We start from the raw sequence: 17,471 nt of genomic DNA, 5'->3' as shown, positions 1-17,471 counted from the left end.
AGGACCTACGTGCAAATCATGTGCAAATTGTCTCAGTTTGGAGTCCGTCGTACGAACGGGTGTGGATTCTAGGCCAGGCCATGTCCCTTATCCCCTAGATCTTTAGTTTTAACGAGGCTCGTAAAAAAAAACAAAACACAATAATATTCCACCCTCTAATTGCTCATCCCATTCAACAAATACGTGCACACTGCTTTTTCACATTATTTGAACCCTTATTTACGGGAGGGGGAAGAAGACGGAGAAGGAAGAGGGGGTAATGGAGAAAGAGGGGGGAAGTATCGAGATTAAGAGTTGCAAAGATTTAAAAAAATTCGTTCTTCCCGAGTACTCCCTCCCTTCCTCACTCTTTCTCCCCCCTCCCCCTCTCCCTCCTCCTTCTCCTCCTCCCCCCCTGCGCATTTGGGCTAAGTGGTAAAAACCTTCCTTACGTACTCATTATTGATTGGCAGTGCTGACAGTGATTGGCAGGGGTTGCCGTGGCAACGCCACAACGACACTCAGAAGACCAATAGAAAAGCGAAACAAAATGTTTCAATGCTGCACTCACTGTGGATTTAGGGGAGATATTATGAGGCTGTTGTCATTAGGGCGATTGCTGTTGAATCGTTGAATCTTGACTCGGTGGTGGTTGGCTCTTTCTCTCTCTCTCTCTCTCTCTCTCTCTCTCTCTCTCTCTCTCTCTCTCTCTCTCTGTGCACGCGCGCGCGTCTGTGTATGTGAGCGCGCGCGCGCTCCCGGCCACTCTCCTTCCCCTCTCTATGTGGCTGCGCGGGTGTGTGTGTGTGTGGATGTGTGTGAGGTGTGGGTGTCCTTTACTCCTGTCTTCTTCCTCCTCCTCCTCCTCCTCCTCCTCCTCCTCCTCCTCCTCCTCCTCCTTCTCCTCCTCCTTCTCCTCCTCCTTCTCCTTCTCCTTCTCCTTCTCCTTCTCCTCCTCCTCCATCTCCTCCTCCTCCCCTCTCCTCTCCCTCCTCTCTCTCTTTTCCTCCTCCTCCTCCCCCCTCTCCTCCTCCTCCTCTTCCTCTCCTCTCTCTTCCTTTCCCTGAATTTTCTCCTCTCCTCTCAGGTCATTCCATGGTATTCCGCTCCCCTCTAGAGCTCTATCCCTCCCACTTCTTCTTGCCAAACTTCGCGGATCCTCATCACCGCTCCCTACTTCTGGCTAGTAGCAGCGGCGGCGGCGGCGGCGGGAGCAGTGCGGGTGGAGGCGGCGGCGGCGCGGGAGGAGGCGGCGCGGGAGGAGGCGGCGGCGGTGGCGGAGGAGGCGGCGGCAGCGGCGGCGGCTCCAGGGCCCCCCCGGAAGAGTTGTCCATGTTCCAGCTGCCCACCCTCAACTTCTCTCCGGAGCAGGTGGCCAGCGTCTGCGAGACGCTGGAGGAGACTGGGGACATCGAGCGGCTGGGACGCTTCCTCTGGTCCTTGCCCGTGGCCCCGGGGGCGTGCGAGGCCATCAACAAGCACGAGTCTATCCTGCGCGCCCGCGCCGTGGTCGCCTTCCACACGGGCAACTTTCGCGACCTCTACCACATCCTGGAGAACCACAAGTTCACCAAAGAGTCGCACGGCAAGCTGCAAGCCATGTGGCTGGAGGCGCACTACCAAGAGGCGGAGAAGCTGCGCGGCCGCCCTCTCGGCCCAGTGGACAAGTACCGAGTGAGGAAGAAGTTCCCGTTGCCCCGAACCATCTGGGACGGCGAGCAGAAGACTCATTGCTTCAAGGAGCGGACTCGGAGCCTGCTCAGGGAGTGGTACCTTCAGGACCCCTACCCCAACCCCAGCAAGAAACGCGAACTGGCTCAGGCCACGGGCCTCACCCCCACACAAGTAGGCAACTGGTTTAAGAACCGGCGGCAGCGCGACCGGGCGGCTGCGGCCAAGAACAGGTCAGTGCCAGGCCCCCGCTGGCCCCCAGCCTCCAGCCTTGGGCTGTTCCCAACTCTCCCGTCCCCCGGGTTGGAGGCGTAGGGCCTGCGGAAGGGGACCAACACTGGGAGGGTGAGGAGGGAAGACCGGGAGGATAGGAGGCGAGCTCCGGGTCGGTCTGGGAAAGTTTGCACCGCCCGCAGGGCTTCGGGAAGCGAAACTAGTCTTATTAACTTATTTGTCCGGCGGTGGAGGTTGTGGGAGGGAGGGGGTCGGGGAGCAGGTAACCCTTCAGCTCTTGCTGTGTGCCTGCCTGCTTGTTAAGTGTGAGGTCCCCTGGGGAGTAGCCACCCAGGCCTTGCTCCAAGGTCCCTGGCTCTCTCTCCCGCCCCCCATACCCAAGAGTTGTCTAAAGCGGGTCTGGCCTGGGGCTCCTAGTGGCAACAGAATACCAGAGGCAGGTCTCCGCTTCTCCAGTTCTTTCTCCCACTTTCCTGTTCCCAGTTCAGGGCTCTCTGCTCAGTGGAAAAACGATGGCGAGCACAGAGAATTTTTTATACTCGGCTCTCGACTGTCCAACAATAAATTCGTTCCAGTTAAACATTGTAATAGTAATACTAAGTAAATACATTGATGTATATGTGAGTATATATAGCACGTGTGCATAAATGTTTATGTATATACGCACATATATTTTCTGCATAAATATCTATGAAAGCTGGAAAGTAATACAAAGAAAGGACAGAATATTCATGCGGAAGCGTCTACTATTTCAAATTCCTGACCTGTTTGCGGTGTTGACAGAAAGGAGAGAGAGCCCGGTTGAAAGAGACTACAGACAAAAACGGCCCCTTCGATTAATGTATGTATGCGTTTGAGTGTAGTATATCTTAGATACTAGTGCTGGAGAGGACAATGTTTGTGTGTACGGATGTGTGTCTACTTTCAGCTTGAACCTGGCTGCTCATGGGGGCTCGGTGAAACTGTTCAATTTGAAAATTTGAGGTCACCATGAGCTAGGAGGTCAGTCCCCAATACCATAGGCCGGCTGGATCCAAAGTTGTTTGAGAGCTTGACTGGCTCAAGCGGAGGTTGTTAGGCCTGCATGAAAGGGGGTAGGGGGAGAACGAGAGAAGGAAGAGAGAATGAAGGAAAGAAAGGGAGGAGAGGGAAAAGGGGGGAAAGAAGAACGATAGAATGAAAAGAAAAGAAAGAAAATTAAATTCTAAGGCAGAACTTTTTCTCTAATTCTAGGACTTCAACCAGTCACCAAAGCCTACCACCCTGCGGTAGTGTCAGTAACTAACCCTGTGCTATGGACACTCGGGCTGATAAATTTATTTTAGTTTCTGCTTGAGTCTGGGAATCTAGTTGCTTGGTTCGGGGCTTCAAATTGGCCAAGCTCTCTTGGGGAAACCGCTTTTCGTTGGATGAGGGAAAAAGTCTAATGTATTCAGGCCTCTCTCCCAAAACCTTTTTGCCTCAGCCCAGGGCTCTCAGAAGAGGAAAGGATATTTACATGAAGGTCCCCAATACTCCTCTGCTTTACTTCTTTGCCTTATTGCCTCTTTCCCCACCCCCTCCATTCTTCCTCTACTTTCCCCCACTTCTTCCTGGCTCCCTCTCTTCATCACTTAATTTGTTATAAAGTTAAAAAAAAATATTTCTAGTATTCCACATAAAGCCCACTAATGCTTAGTTTCACAACATCCTTGGAAGGGTCTTGGAAACAAGACCCTAAAGAGGGAAATCTTGTCTTTTCTGTCAACTTATCCAACTGGCGATAGCTGCATTGATGAGAACACACTAGTTGGGAGATAGAGATGCCAGCCTATCTCTGGGGTCTGTTGCCAGACACCTCTCTTTTCTTTTACTACTCTCTATATCTAATTGGCCAAGATAAATGCTTCCTATTCCTACCCTTTCACCAGGCAGTCAGCCTGATTTTAGGCCTTCCTGGGGGGCAGGACTCTGCCCTCTATGAATTCCTCTATGAATATTGGGGCCTGGCCCCAAACCTCTCTCCTTTACTCTTATTTCCTTTCTCTTCTCCTATTATGATTTCCCCAAGTTATAGGTGACTACAGGAAACCTCTAAAGAGGTTTGGGGGACAGCAGGACAGTCTGAGGAGCAAGTAAGAAAGAGAATATTGATGGGAGGAGAGAGAGAGAGAGAGAGAGAGAGAGAGAGAGAGAGAGAGAGAGAGAGAGAGAGAGAGAGAGAGAGAGAGAGACTGAAGAAGATTTAGACAAGTGGAAAACAAGGGAATGGGAAAAGATGGAACAGTGGAGAATGAAGAGACAAGAAGAAATAGGAAAAATGAGGGGAGGGTTGAAGAGAAGATAGAAGTCCCCTCCCCATAGAAAGGGTAATTATGCTCTCTGCTTTTGGGGAAGCCAGTGACCTTGGGGCTCAAATAAGTTTAGGTAACTACAGAAGCCAGATCCCTCTCCATCTAAGAGCAGGAGGTTTAAAACAACCCCAGGTCAGAGTGGAGGGTGAAGTGGATAAGGAGGCTGTAAGGCAGTGGAGAGAGAAAACTGTTTCACAAAGTGAGTGGGCACCAAAAGAGAGGCACGGGCTGAGTTGCAGTGGTATTTACCTGCACGTGTGGGTATCAGAGTGTCCAAGCCCTATGTTTGTGGGCTTTGAGTTATTAGTGTGGTTGCATCTCAAGTAGCGGGCAGGAGGTTGCAGGCGATTCTAGAGCTCCGTGTGTATCTGAGGGCTTCGGAAGTCCCAGAGGGCTTCCTTGGTAGGCAGTGACCTGGGCAGAGGGACACAGGGACTATGATACTGCTGGTAGGTCCTGAAAGTGGTAGGGAAAAGGGGGAGGGCGGTCTGTCTGCTGGACCAGGCCGGTTATGTCAGGGGAGCTTCGCTCCGTGTTGTCTTTTTTGCTCCCCAGGCTGCAGCATCAGTCGATCGGACAGAGCGGCATGCGCTCGTTGGCTGAGCCTGGCTGCCCGACGCACGGCTCGGCAGAGTCGCCATCCACGGCGGCCAGTCCCACAACCAGTGTGTCCAGCCTGACAGAACGAGCGGACACCGGCACCTCCATCCTCTCGGTAACCTCCAGCGACTCGGAATGTGATGTATGATAGCGGAAAGACGGTCCTCCTCCACCTCTCCCTCCTCCTCTTCCTCCTTTTCCTCCCCCCACCCCCAACTCCTATCTTTCCCACCCTAGAGCAAACCCAAATCAGGACACACATACACACATACACACAGCCACACACGCACACACAAAGCCAAAATTTTAAAAAGCAAGAAACATTAGAAACTAATCAAAACTGTCAACAAAACCCAACCACCTTCAGCCACCACCGCCACACAACGGACCCGGACGCCAACAGACATTCACAAATGCTGATGTTGCGGGGGGAACAATTAAAAGAGGTGACAATTGTATACTTTCTAGGACAAGCACGACTTCTCCTTTCGCTTCCCATGGACGAGGCACCCCACCTGCATGACGGTTTATTTGTATCTGGGAAAATATTCTCTATAGCTTAAAACGATTTAAAAAGAATCGAATACACAATCACCACCGAGGCAACAACGGGCGACAAAGACCAAAAATGACAAAAACAGCAACAACTACAACAAAAAATGAACCCACCAACGCCATCTCCGTTCTGAATTTGTACAAAAAAAAAAAGAAAGAAAAAAGAGAACTCCTTGTGAAGAGGGAAATAGCAAATGTTTCTTGCCTTTTTTTTTGCTCTCTCTTATCTCTCTGTCTCTACCCCTCTCACTCTGTCTTTCTTCTCTCTCTCTCTCTCTCTCTCTCTCTCTCTCTCTCTCCTCTCACTCTGTCTCTCTCCTCTCTCTTTGTCTCTTCCATCTCTCTCTTCTTTCCCACTTCCTCTTCCTCTCTGTTTTTAAGTCCAAGTAATGGTCAGCCAAGATGCAATCTTCTGTTTTTTTGTTCAGCAGACAATCATTTTATTCGTAAGCACCTTTTTTTCTACACTTCTGTCACTGCCTGTGTGGGTACTGGTTATAAATGTGGAAAAAGGATAGTTATGACTGTAAAAGATTTTATTTTTATTTCAAAATTTTATATGAATTATGTATATCTTAATGATGCGGTCATTTTTCCCAGTTTGTAATATATGTGTAGAAATTGCCTGTATATTCTATTGCTTTTTTCTCTTCTCCCTTTTGCCATTTTCTGTGTTCTCTCTCTCCGTTTTTCTCTCTCCCACTGCCCTAACCCCTCAACACTTCCCCCGTGTTTTTCTTTTTCCCTTCCCCCCCCCTTTTTTTTTAATTTTCCAAGACTTGGCGTTCCTTGCGTATACTTAGCTGTTCTGTTCTGAGCCGCTAGGTTAGAGAAAGGGACCCCAGCAACAGCGAAATCGGAGAGTGAGACTGTAGTATTCTTATGCAAAAGCTATTTTGAGTATTTCTTAGCTGCTTTGGGGGTATTCTCTCAACTCCCCGTAGGGCGCTTATACTGTTTCCTTAACTGCGTGTTTATCTATATGTAAAAACTTTCTAAATCAAATACAGTATTCTTCATTTTCTTATCTACTCACGAAGATTGGTGTTTTTGTCTATCATCAGGTCGATTGCCCTCTCCCTTCTCCCTTCCCCTCTCCCATATATCTTCCTTTCCCTTGAGGGACAGCGCCTTTAAATCGGATCGCAACTTTCTTAAGGAGAACCCAGCCTAGAGCCCGCCAGAAAAAGAAAAAAAAAACAACCCACAACAAAAACAAACAAAAAACAGAAAGAACTGAAATCACCCCTAACAGCTCTAACCCAAACTTTGGAGATGGTACGAAAGGTGTAAGGGAGGGAAGAGGGGAACTGAGTAATTAATCCTGGTAGAAGAAGTTCCATGCTTTGCTGATTCCCGACTTTGGAAAGCGGGGTAACCGGGTTGAATTGGGGTCAACCAGAGAGTTCTTTTCCAGAGCGATCTATTTATGATTACCCGTGGCTGCAGTTGGATGTGTGTGTGTGCGCGTGTGCGTGTGTATTCTAGGGAGATGATTATTAGGAAGGAGACCTTTCTTGTTCATCCTAATTTTTTTTAAAATGTCCAATTATTGATTGTTCTTGAGGGGGGAAACACACAAAGTTCCTGACAAATCTTGGAAAGCTATCCTCCTGTGCAGAGATCTTCGCTAACTGTGTGGGTGGCGGTGGGGTGATGGTCAGGCACTGGGGGAAGGTAAAAGGAAGCTGGAAAGTAGCTTGTGGAACTAGGAATTTGAAAAAAAGCGGGGGGGCTCCATTCCAGCCCAGTTCTGTCCTAGCTCTGGTCAATCTGCACATCGGACCTGCTATAGCGGGAGTGTGTTTTTCTTTCTAAAACTCAGGGCCCAAAGGCTTACCCAATCCCATCTATTTGGATTGGTGTTCTTTAGAGAACTTTTTCAGACTTTTTGGTATTTGTTTGGAGGTTAAAAAGAAAACAAAACAAAATAACCCTCCTTCCACCTCCATCAGCACCAGAAATCGCCCTCTTAGCTCCTTTCCACAGAATTTGCTCTGATGCTTAGCACTTTGATGAGTCTCCTCCGACTTTCCGTAGCTTCTTCGATGGGAAAATAAGTTGGGCTTCGTATGAGGCGGAGCCAGCAATGATGAAGCCACTCTCAAGGCACATTTAAAACTTGTTCTCCTTGAAAATACAATTCTCAGAAGGAGGAGGATTCGAGAAAAGTCGTGCCTGGAATTTCTAATCGGTCCCCAAACTAATTTCTACTTCCGATTCCCTCAGGTTTCGGTGGTCATTTGAGCCATGATGTCAGTGTTCCTGCTTGCCCTGTAGCAAAGGGCCTGGCCAGGCTGGGCAATGTAGGGGCGAAGGCCTAGGAAGTTTAGGACTAGCGTCCTCCCGGGGAGAATGCCCTGGGAAAACAGACTGGAGTTTGACATCTCTTTTCACAATGCTGTGTCGCTAGGTAGCACAGTGCATCCCCTGTATCTGGATGTACAATGCGACACTTAAAGTCTATATTTGTGTCCACTGTCTTTTTCTCCAGACAAAATTTTTTTTTCTCTGTGTGTGTATTTAACGGAGAGCCAGTTTGTCTCCAAAGGCATGAATTTGTAGCATCTGCCCATGCGCCTATCCTATATCACTTAGCATTTGTAAAAACACAATGGAGTATGTCTGCATCTTGATATATATCTCATACCAGCGGGAGCCTTTCACTTGGCATCTCAAATCTCGAGTTTGGAGGAGATGTAATAACCCATGATCCATATTTCTATATGACATTGTATCTCACTCAGATCTTAAACAAAACCCTCCACCGGCTTATGTATATTAAAAACCTGGACCTGAGAAAGTGGAAGAGACCGTGGTCTGGGCAGCCCTCTCTCTGGCTAGTCTAGGCACGGATTATGTAAGTTAGCTCTGGAGAAGTGGACTCTATTGGGGCCAGAATAAACTAAGTCTGAGGAACACAGATTCCCTCCTTTTCGATGACAATGGACAGCCGAAGAGACAAGTCAAAATGTCCTTTTTTTTCCCTTTTTACTTAACAGTAAGGACTATTTTTAGGAAGGCTTGGGTCCAGTTCAAGTTCCAGAACCTTCACCCAACATAGGAAAAAGACACCTAGAATTCTCTTACATCCTAAATTAGAGATTATTAGTTTTTTTTTTTCATGTTATGGAACCCTTTGGCAGGCTGGAGAAGCTGAAGGGACCATTTTTTTTTCCAGAATGTTTTTAAATGCACAGAATTACAAAAAAAAAAATTATGTTGAAATGAAGTTATCAAAATTAAAAAAAATCCCAACTGAACAAACAAGTTCACACATGCCAGGTTAAGAACCTCTATCTCTAAATTTCTTGGTCTGTGTCTTATGTGTGTGTCTGTCTGCCAGTCTGTCCATCTTATCTATCAATTATCCGGTCTCTCCTCTGTCTGGGTAACACTCCCTGCTCTGTCTTATGCTTTATCTTATATTACAGGTAGAGGGAATCTGAGAGCATGTGAGATCTATTATTCATGGTGTGAGTCTTGCCTAAGTGTATTCTTCTGTGAGCACTGTCCTGCTGGAAGCATATAGATAGGACTATGTGGAGCTGGAGAATATCCCTGCTTGTGTAATATAAGGAAGTGTACAATGTATTTCTGTGTCCTCTTGATGACTCTGTGTGCAGTATAAATTTGCCTGCCTTACTAATGTGTGAATGGTCTATCTGTTTTGTGGCATAATTGTATGTATGAGTGTGCCCAGCTAGTCCAAATGTGTTTACAATATGTAGCTGTGTGCAAGGGCCATTTGTATATAATCTAATGTATGTACAGTGTGGCATGTGTACATCATGCTTATATATAGTTAGTGTAAATGTGTGCAATGAATGTGCATATAGTCTGACTATTTGAGGTGGTGGTGGGGTACCACTATTCACTTTTAGGCACAAGGATGAATATAGACAGCATTCATTTCTATTCCATCCCAATTCCTGCTACTGCTCTCTTGGAAGTTCATCCCTCTCTCCACTCCCCCTCATTATTGTATTCTTTCTTGGGGGACAAGTTAGAGACTGCTTGAGGAGCACAGATGGACTCCAGAAAGGGAAAGGTGAAGAGGACGAAGTGGGTACACACATCATGCAAATGCATGAGTATACCAGACCAGAAAGAAATCTTAAACATAACTATCAGCTCTACCCACCCTCCTGCCCCCATTTCTTATTTCCGGGTATATTTGACCTCTCTCCTGAGTACATTTAGAACCCAGAATGGGGAGTTGAGAACAAAAGTGTGGGCCTTTTTTTTTCCCCTTCATCTAAAGTTCTAGTCCCTTGGCTCCCTCAACAGACCTGGAAAAGAAACAACAGGCACTTATCTCCGGTTCTTTCCTTAAAGAAGCAGCCAAGTCCATGGAGCCAGGAAGCGAGCTAGGCAGCCAACCTTCTGAGGTTAAGGAGACAGGATATCTTGACTCTCTTTCCCTCTCCCTGGGGGTGAAACCAGTAACCTGGGGAACCTTTGGGATTTTGTTTCCAAAAAACATTTATGACTGGGAATTTTTTGGGGTCAGGTATTCATTTGAGTTAGCCACATGTGCACAAATATTAAGTTTTAAAAATTGTCATAGTTGGTAGTTCTCTGTATTTTTCTTTGGTATGCTTGACATTATTTGTTGCTGATCTGAGAAGGGCTGGGGGTTGGTGGTCAGGTTGACACTTGAAAATCCCTCTATCGATTTTATACCTGGTTGAATTTCCTGGTACAAGAAAGCCACAGACACGGGCCTGGATGGTCCAATCTGTGTCTATAGCAATGTGTTTTTTGGGGGTCAGTGTGTGATTGTGAGTGTGTGTGGCTGAAGCTCCATGAGTGTATGGTCTCCTGGCTGTGACAGTCTTGCATGTGTGTCCATATACCTGGACAGTATAAGGTATCAGTAGAGAGTATTCCTAGAGTTGGATTAAAACAAAGCCAACTAATGACAAGCCATTTTAATTTGCCTCCCTAATAGATAAACAACAGAGCCTTGGGATTTGCATTGGAAAACTGGCTAGAGGATGGAGGTGTAAATCTAGCCTCACCTACTAAACCACCTGGTCTAGGCAAGATAGTCTTATCTATCCTGTTCCTTCTCAGTTCCTTCCCAGGCTCCGTGGATCATCCCCATTTCCCTTCCTTTCTTATCCTCTAGGATAGCACACCACCAGCAACCTGGCACCAGGGCAAGTCGATTATCCATGACAAGGTGGACTTTTGATTAAAAAAGAAAGAAAGAAAGAAAGAAAGAAAGAAAGAAAGAAAGAAAGAAAGAAAGAAAGAAAGCACTTGAAAGCTGAAATGAGGGCAGCTTGATTTGTTAGGGAATGGGATTTAAGGGTGAGGGAGCAATAGTGAGGAAAAGGATGGGAATGGGGTAGGGTAGGGCTGGTATTGGACCAGAGTGGGATAGGTTAGCAGTTGAGTTTGTGTTGATGTCTGAAGCTTCCCTCTAGGGGCCATCTGAGCTACATCATTTTGTAAGTACCCAGGTCAGCTAGAAGAGCATCCCAAAATAGAGGACACAGAGGAATTGTAATTGTATAATATGAAACATATATATTGCCTTCTAAGAGCACCTTCACTTTCCTTTAAAAAGAAACAAAGCACAACTCACCTCTTGTCTTAGAAATGTTTGTACAGTCATCTCATTATCGTGCCATTCAATAACTGGTCCTTATCCTGGTTTGCAATATATTTTATGTAACCCCTTTTATGACATTGGGGGGTTGCTAAAAGCTATGATCCCTATCTCTGATTATCTGCCTGGGCCTTTGTGTGATTATCACTCAGAGTCTGGTTCCTGGACCTACAACTCCCTCAAAGGTCCCAACCCTCGACTTTGGTCAATGGTGCTTCTCTGGGCTCCCAGCTAGCAGAAGTCCTTACAGTTCTCAATTCTCTCCTCTCTTGGGCAACTGATTTCTTTCTGGCCTAGTTGGGTTAGAGCCTCGACCCAAAGTGAAAAGGAGCCCAGGCCAGCCCACTGGTTGGAGGGAGGGATCAAGCTGCTCTAGTGGGGCTCCAATTTCTCCGGTCAGCTGAACACAACTTTCTATTCGTGTGTATTCATGCAGGGGCTGATTGAACCACACTGAGCCTGGCAGGATTCTGTGGGGAGTGAGGTTGGGTAAACTAGGGTTGAGATAGAAGGTGCATACACATCCATAAACACACATACACACATGTACACACACATGTCCTCTGTCTCAGGTACACACATCTCTCCCTTAAGCCCTTCTATCTTTTCATGCCCACATGCTCAAGCTCATAGCACATCCCCAAGACACAATCATATCTTTACCCCTATAAACATGACGCCTTCCCCATAACGTATCTTCCACAATGAACTGTTCACTAATATACAGGCAGCTCCTTTCCCATTCAGACAGAACTCTGGATCGCACACATATTCTCTAGTTTCATGCCCTTCTAACCCTACAGATCTGTGGCAGACAGTGTGTACAGATCACAGACCCACAGACAAAACACATGCTTTCCCCCAAATGTACTCCAACACATAATGACACATATGAACAGCCCTTAGATAGTCACCTGCATATGTACAAAAAAGCAATACAAATAGATCATCGGCAACATCATTGTCAGCAAACATTGACTGAGCTCTTTCTTTGTGTGGATGGGCCTCTGTGCTGGGCACTGTTTTGCATACAGAAGCATCAAATACACAGGCTTGGAATAAAGGGAGGTGTAGGACCACACAAGTGATTCACACAAAAGGACAGAGTAGGGGGCAGCTGGGTGGCTCAGTGGATTGAGAACCAGGCTTAGATATGGGAGGTCCTAGGTTCAAGTCTGGCCTCAGGCACTTCCCAGCTGTGTGACTCTGGGCAAGTCACTTAACCCCTATTGCCTAGCCCTTACCACACTTCTGCCTTGGAGCCAATACACAGTATTGATTCCAAGATGGAAGGTAAGGTGTTTTTTTTTTTAAAGGACAGAGTCACACATGTGCAATGCCCCACACTAATGTGTACACGAACATGGGAACACAAATACCACACAGAAATGCCATGGAGATATACCCAATACCCAAGAGAGCACAGGGAAAGACAACAAGTCCTTACCAGTAACACAACTGAATGCATAGTGGCATCCAGCCACGGGGCTCAAGGCTCCAGTGAAGCCCACAAAGTCAAATCTAAGGGAGCAAAGGCCCTTGTCCTATGGCCCATGTTCACAATTGATTGTCTACCCCCTAGTGTCTCTAAGTTGTGCTGGTTGAGAGGAGCAGAAAGTGGGGAGAGGGTAAAAAGAGAAGAGAAAGGGAGGAAAAAGACAAGGATGTATGCGAAGGAAAGGTGGAAGGTGAGGAGAGAGCAAGGAGAGAATATAAGGCAGGAAGAAAGGAGGAAAGAGAAAAGGAACTAGGAGGAAGGAAGAAAAGTATGACAAGAGGAAGGGTCATCAGTATGTTAAAAAAAGATTAGGGAGGAGGAAAGAAAAGGTGGATAGTTAGAAGGAAAGAATCAGAGAGGAATGAGTGAGGAGAGGAGAAAGAAAGATTGAAAGGAAAAAAGAGAAGACAGAGAAAAGAGAGGGGAAAATGGAAATGGTAAAAGGAGAGAGGATGGAGACTGGGTGTCTCTCAGGGTCTGGTGGATTTGGATAGCCAGTGGTGTTGGGCAAGCAAAGCTCATCTGAATTAAAGAGGGCTCCAGGCTTGAATGTGAATGCCTCTGCAGGTCCTTTCACTGAGGGGGGCTGGGGTGGGAGGTAAACAGCACAGAATACTGAATTGGGGGGCCTAAGCCAATGAATGCTCACTCAGTATCGGGGCCTGAGAGGAGAACAAGGAGCCACACAGTGAATCTTCATAATTGTCTCAGGTGTTCTGTCCCTGGATGTAGATTTCTGAGTATTTGGGGAACTTGTGTGGCCTTGCTAACTCCATCTATCCCAGATGTCTGACACCTTGTTCCCATGCTGTTCCCACACAAAAGCATCCTCCTTCCCAGTGATATGTACCTTGGAGTGCCACACACACACACACACACACACACACACACACACACACACACACACACACACACCAGTCCAGTTTTCTCCAGGCATATCTTTCTTTTTTCAGATGTTTGAGAGGATCCAGAGGAGTCTGATGTCTCTAGGCTTGTTTCTCTGATCTCAGATCTTTCTGCTGAGTTGGGCCCAGCATTTATAGCTAGAAGCAGGTACCTTCTTGCCTCTTTCTCAGTCTTCCCCTTCATCCAGATGGGGTATGGTTCCTCTGCTTTGGTCATTGCATTCTCTTTCCTTCCCTTCCCCTCCATCTTGGCCACAATTTAAAATTAAATTTTAGGCCAGGAAGAGTAGTTTCCAAAAGCAGCCCTCTTCTAGATCTGTCTCCTGAGCCAGTCCAGGGCCCCTGTCCCCATGACTCAGGCCAGAGCCAGGTCAGGCCTGGAGCTGAGGGAAAGCCTGGAGTCCTTCCAGACTGGAGATGGCTTTAGATGTTGGATTTTCAGATGAGTATTTACCATCATAACTAATTTCCGACCATTATTAAATAGAAATTATCAGCAGGGCTCCTTAATGATGGAACACGTTACTAATTACAGAGTTTACTGGCAGTTTTGGCTAAGCAGCCTGGAGGGATGGGAATTGTGTGCTCCCTGCAAAGTCAATGCTGCTCCAGGAACAGGCGAGCCTATGAACAGCACAACTGGGACACTGAGGAACTGATGGTTTTCAATGCTGGCTGGTCCAGATTATGTCTCTGCACTTGTGGGCACACTTGGCCCAGCCCAACCTTTCAGATTGAGGATTCTGCCTTGACCTTCAGATAGGCATACAAAGACAAAGACACTGGCAAACATACATCTGTTATACTACTGTGTTAAAGCAAAGAGGAACCTTTAAGATCTGTCTTAATCCAACTTCTTCCTTTCTTGAATGTCAAAAAGGAGACCTCCAAGGTTCTATGATTTGCCCAGGATCATTTAGTTTGTCTTCAATTAGGACCCAGGTCTCTTACTTCCTGAAACTACCTCTTCCCTTTTCCTTTTTTGTGTTGTTACTTTTCCCCTCAACCTCTCCCCATACCTCCATTTTCTGAGACTCTTTTGGTGAGGACACCAGGTCATGAGAAGCACAAGCACCTACCTATAGCCTTTATCATCACTCTGCCAATCTAGCAGTGATGCTTTCTCTTTTCTTTTCATGCCTCTCTTTTTTGGATTTAGAAATGAGAAGGGTTTTAGAGTCCAAGAAGTCCAATCCCTCCCCACCCAATTTTAGGGTGTCAGAAAGACTTAGGATAATTTTAAGCTTAAAACTTCCTTAAGCCTTATATAGTTGAGGAAACTAAGGTCTGCAGAAGTTTAATGACTTGCCCAAGACTGCAGAGATGGGGAGGGGGAATGTGAATTCATATATTTTGAGTTTACACCTAGCACCCTTTCTGCTAGCCTTCATCCCTCCACACCACTGACAGTCTTTAGCTGTCTGTTACCATCTAAGCTTGTAGGCACTGGGGTAGGGATAGGGGAGAGATGAAGTCCACAGGAGGCTGGCAGTGGGGGCTTTCCAAGTAAAATTTCCGTGAATAGCAGGGAATTCAGTGGCCTCCCTCTGGGCTCCATGCTGGTGCTATTCTCGATGACACAGACTGAACTTCTAAAAAGACTTGATCAGCTGTGCATGTGTGTGTGTGTATGTGTGTGTGTGTGTGTGTGTGTGTGTGTGTGTGTGTGAAAGATAGAGACAGAGATAGGAAGACAGAAGAGAGAGAAGAGAGGAGAAGGGAGGGAATAAGAGAAAGAAAGAGACAACAAGAGAGAAGACAAAGAGAGAAAGGGGTGGGGGGAGAAAGCCAAAGGAAGCAGAAAAGGAAGGAGGGAAAGAGAGGGAGAAGAGGGACAGACCAGGCACATATACCTATGGGTGACAAGGTTGTCAAGCTCCTTACCTATGTGGATCTATAGCAAATATGTGTGTGCCTGGTATATTCCAACATGATAACTGGATATATGTGGATTTTCATGGATAATTCTCTGTGTGACTTGTGTTATCTTCTTAACTTGCCCTTGAAACTTACTCCTTCAGCAAGGTCAGGGACTTCTTGTGAGAAGGCCTGAAAGTCCACTGGGGCCAAAGCCTCTCTCCTTCCACAGTATCCCCACCCCTACCCCACCAGAGTCCCTCAATGGAATATTCTCTTGTTTATGGAGGCCTCTGTACCCAAAGGCCCCTGGAGCATCACCAGTTGGTGTTTTCTGTATAAGAGAGTAGGATAAGATATGTACTACTCTTGAGGTCCTTTACTAAACTTCCCCAATTCCAGTGGAATGTAAATTCCTTTTCATTTTGACTTTGTATCTTCAGCGTCTAGCACACAGCAAGAGGTTAATATATGCTTGTTGAACTGGATTCCTCTTATTTCTCCTTGGCTTTATTGGAAAGAGGCAAGAATCTTGGATCTGTGGCATGGTGGGAGGAAGGGTGCTTTCTTCGAAGAGCAAATCAAAGGTGAGGCTCAGTGGCTTTCCATTCCCACCTCCCTGGCCCAACCAAAATCTAGTGTAGAACTAGGCCTAGACATGGATGGTTTGGCTTACCCTGCCCTTGATCTGAAGGATCAGATGAAGATACAGCTATCTGGACCTCTCTAAGAATGGGGAGGGGGGAAAAAGAGAGATAAAGAGAGAAGGGGGGAGAGAAATTGAGTCTGTTTTATAGAGAGAGGGGGCCCTAGTATAGTAATAATAATGATAATAGTTAGCATTTACATAGTCCCTTAAATTTTAGAAAGCACTTTACAAATTTTATTTCATTTTATCTTCATATTAACTTTGGGAAGGAGATACTATTACTATTTTCATTTTTAAATGGAGAAACCTCCTGGAGAGAGGTTAAATGACTTCCCCAGGTTCTCACAGCTACTAAGTTTCTTCTAAACTGTGACTGGTTTTGAACTCAGGTTTTCCTGACTCTAGTTGGGTTCAGCACTCAATCCCTTGTACCACAAAGTTGTCACTAATCCTTGCTTGAGTCTTTTCTGTAATAAATGAGACTCACAGCAAAAAAAAATAATACATAATCTAAATAACACAGAGAGTAGATTATTCTGGAAATAGAAATATTTATACTATAAAAAAGTAATATTGATTTGTAACAATGAATGGCTCTCTGATTGGAATGAGGATAAAATCAGATATAATAGCTAGCATATAACATATACACACATTTATTACTTTAAAGTTTACACAAAGTAATTGATCCTCACAGAAGGTTATAGGTGCTATTGTTGCCTCCATTTTACAAAGGAAGAAATTGAGGCTGAGGGAGGTTAAGTAACACAGGGTCATATAGCTAGTATCAGAATTGGGATATCAACTCAGTTCTTCCTGACTCAAAATCTGAGGTTCTTCTCCACAGTTTCACCTACTTCACTGCCAATGAAGATGATATAAAAAAAGCAAAATATATCAGTACAAAAAAGGCAATGTTAAAAATGTTTCTCCATGTGCTGACACCCTCCCTTTCCTCATACATATTTGTCCTCTTGCTTTCTTTACGTTTGGTGTCATTGTGGCATGCAAAAAGTTCCACACAGTCAGGAAAGGTGGTCAAACCCTGCCTCAGTTGTCAAGGGACCTTGATCAAGTCATTTAACCTCCTGGTTTTCTTCTCTGTAAAGAAAGAAATCATACTAGCTGACCTCTAAGGTCCCTTCTAGCTCTATATCTGCAATCCTATGGTGCCTCCTTCTATAATCTCATCATAGGTAGGTATATGTGTCCTATACATGATGGCAGAGCATGAGGGGAAAAAAGGCAGGGAATGAAGAATAATTGCTCTGCTGTAGGTGGGGGTACAGAAGTGATGCTTTAAAGTTTATACATAGAAACCAATTCTCCCATTATCTGCTTCTCATCTCACTTGTGCTTCTCTAGCACCTGGTAAGACAAGTACTCAGAACTATTATCCCTCTCATAAAGACTAGGGAGGGGGCACTAAAAAAGATTTAGCTGCCCATTCTCCAATCTCCTTTGCTGGATATTCATCTAGGTTGTGATGCTGTGAGTGTCCCCCAAGGATCTGTCATGGGCTGTCTTCTTTTCTCCTTCTGTACTATTTCACTTAATGATCTCAGCAGCT

The 17,471-nt window shown here is 45.9% G+C and overlaps 1 protein-coding gene across 1 annotated transcript; it reads left to right on the top strand.

Annotated features, from left to right (window-relative positions):
• The first annotated feature begins 967 nt into the window (after positions 1-967).
• SIX3 (SIX homeobox 3) lies at positions 968-6,403 on the top strand. Its single transcript, XM_001375645.4, has 2 exons — positions 968-1,883; positions 4,773-6,403. Exons 1-2 carry the CDS (start codon positions 1,075-1,077, stop codon positions 4,963-4,965), a joined length of 1,002 nt encoding a protein of 333 aa, XP_001375682.1. The 5' UTR covers positions 968-1,074; the 3' UTR covers positions 4,966-6,403.
• The last annotated feature ends 11,068 nt before the right edge of the window (positions 6,404-17,471 follow it).

Source organism: Monodelphis domestica, chromosome 1 (genome assembly GCF_027887165.1).
Source record: "Monodelphis domestica isolate mMonDom1 chromosome 1, mMonDom1.pri, whole genome shotgun sequence".
Classification (NCBI taxonomy): domain Eukaryota; kingdom Metazoa; phylum Chordata; class Mammalia; order Didelphimorphia; family Didelphidae; genus Monodelphis; species Monodelphis domestica.
Note: the sequence above shows the minus strand (reverse complement) of the source record. Positions and strands in the feature narration are given on the sequence as shown.

Excerpts from the sequence above, each read along its gene's own strand:
- SIX3 (XM_001375645.4), top strand. The coding sequence starts at position 1,075 with ATGGTATTCCGCTCCCCTCTAGAGCTCTATCCCTCCCACTTCTTCTTG. Across the intron at positions 1,884-4,772 it reads GCGGCTGCGGCCAAGAACAG|GCTGCAGCATCAGTCGATCG; the intron begins GTCAGTGCCAGG and ends TTTGCTCCCCAG.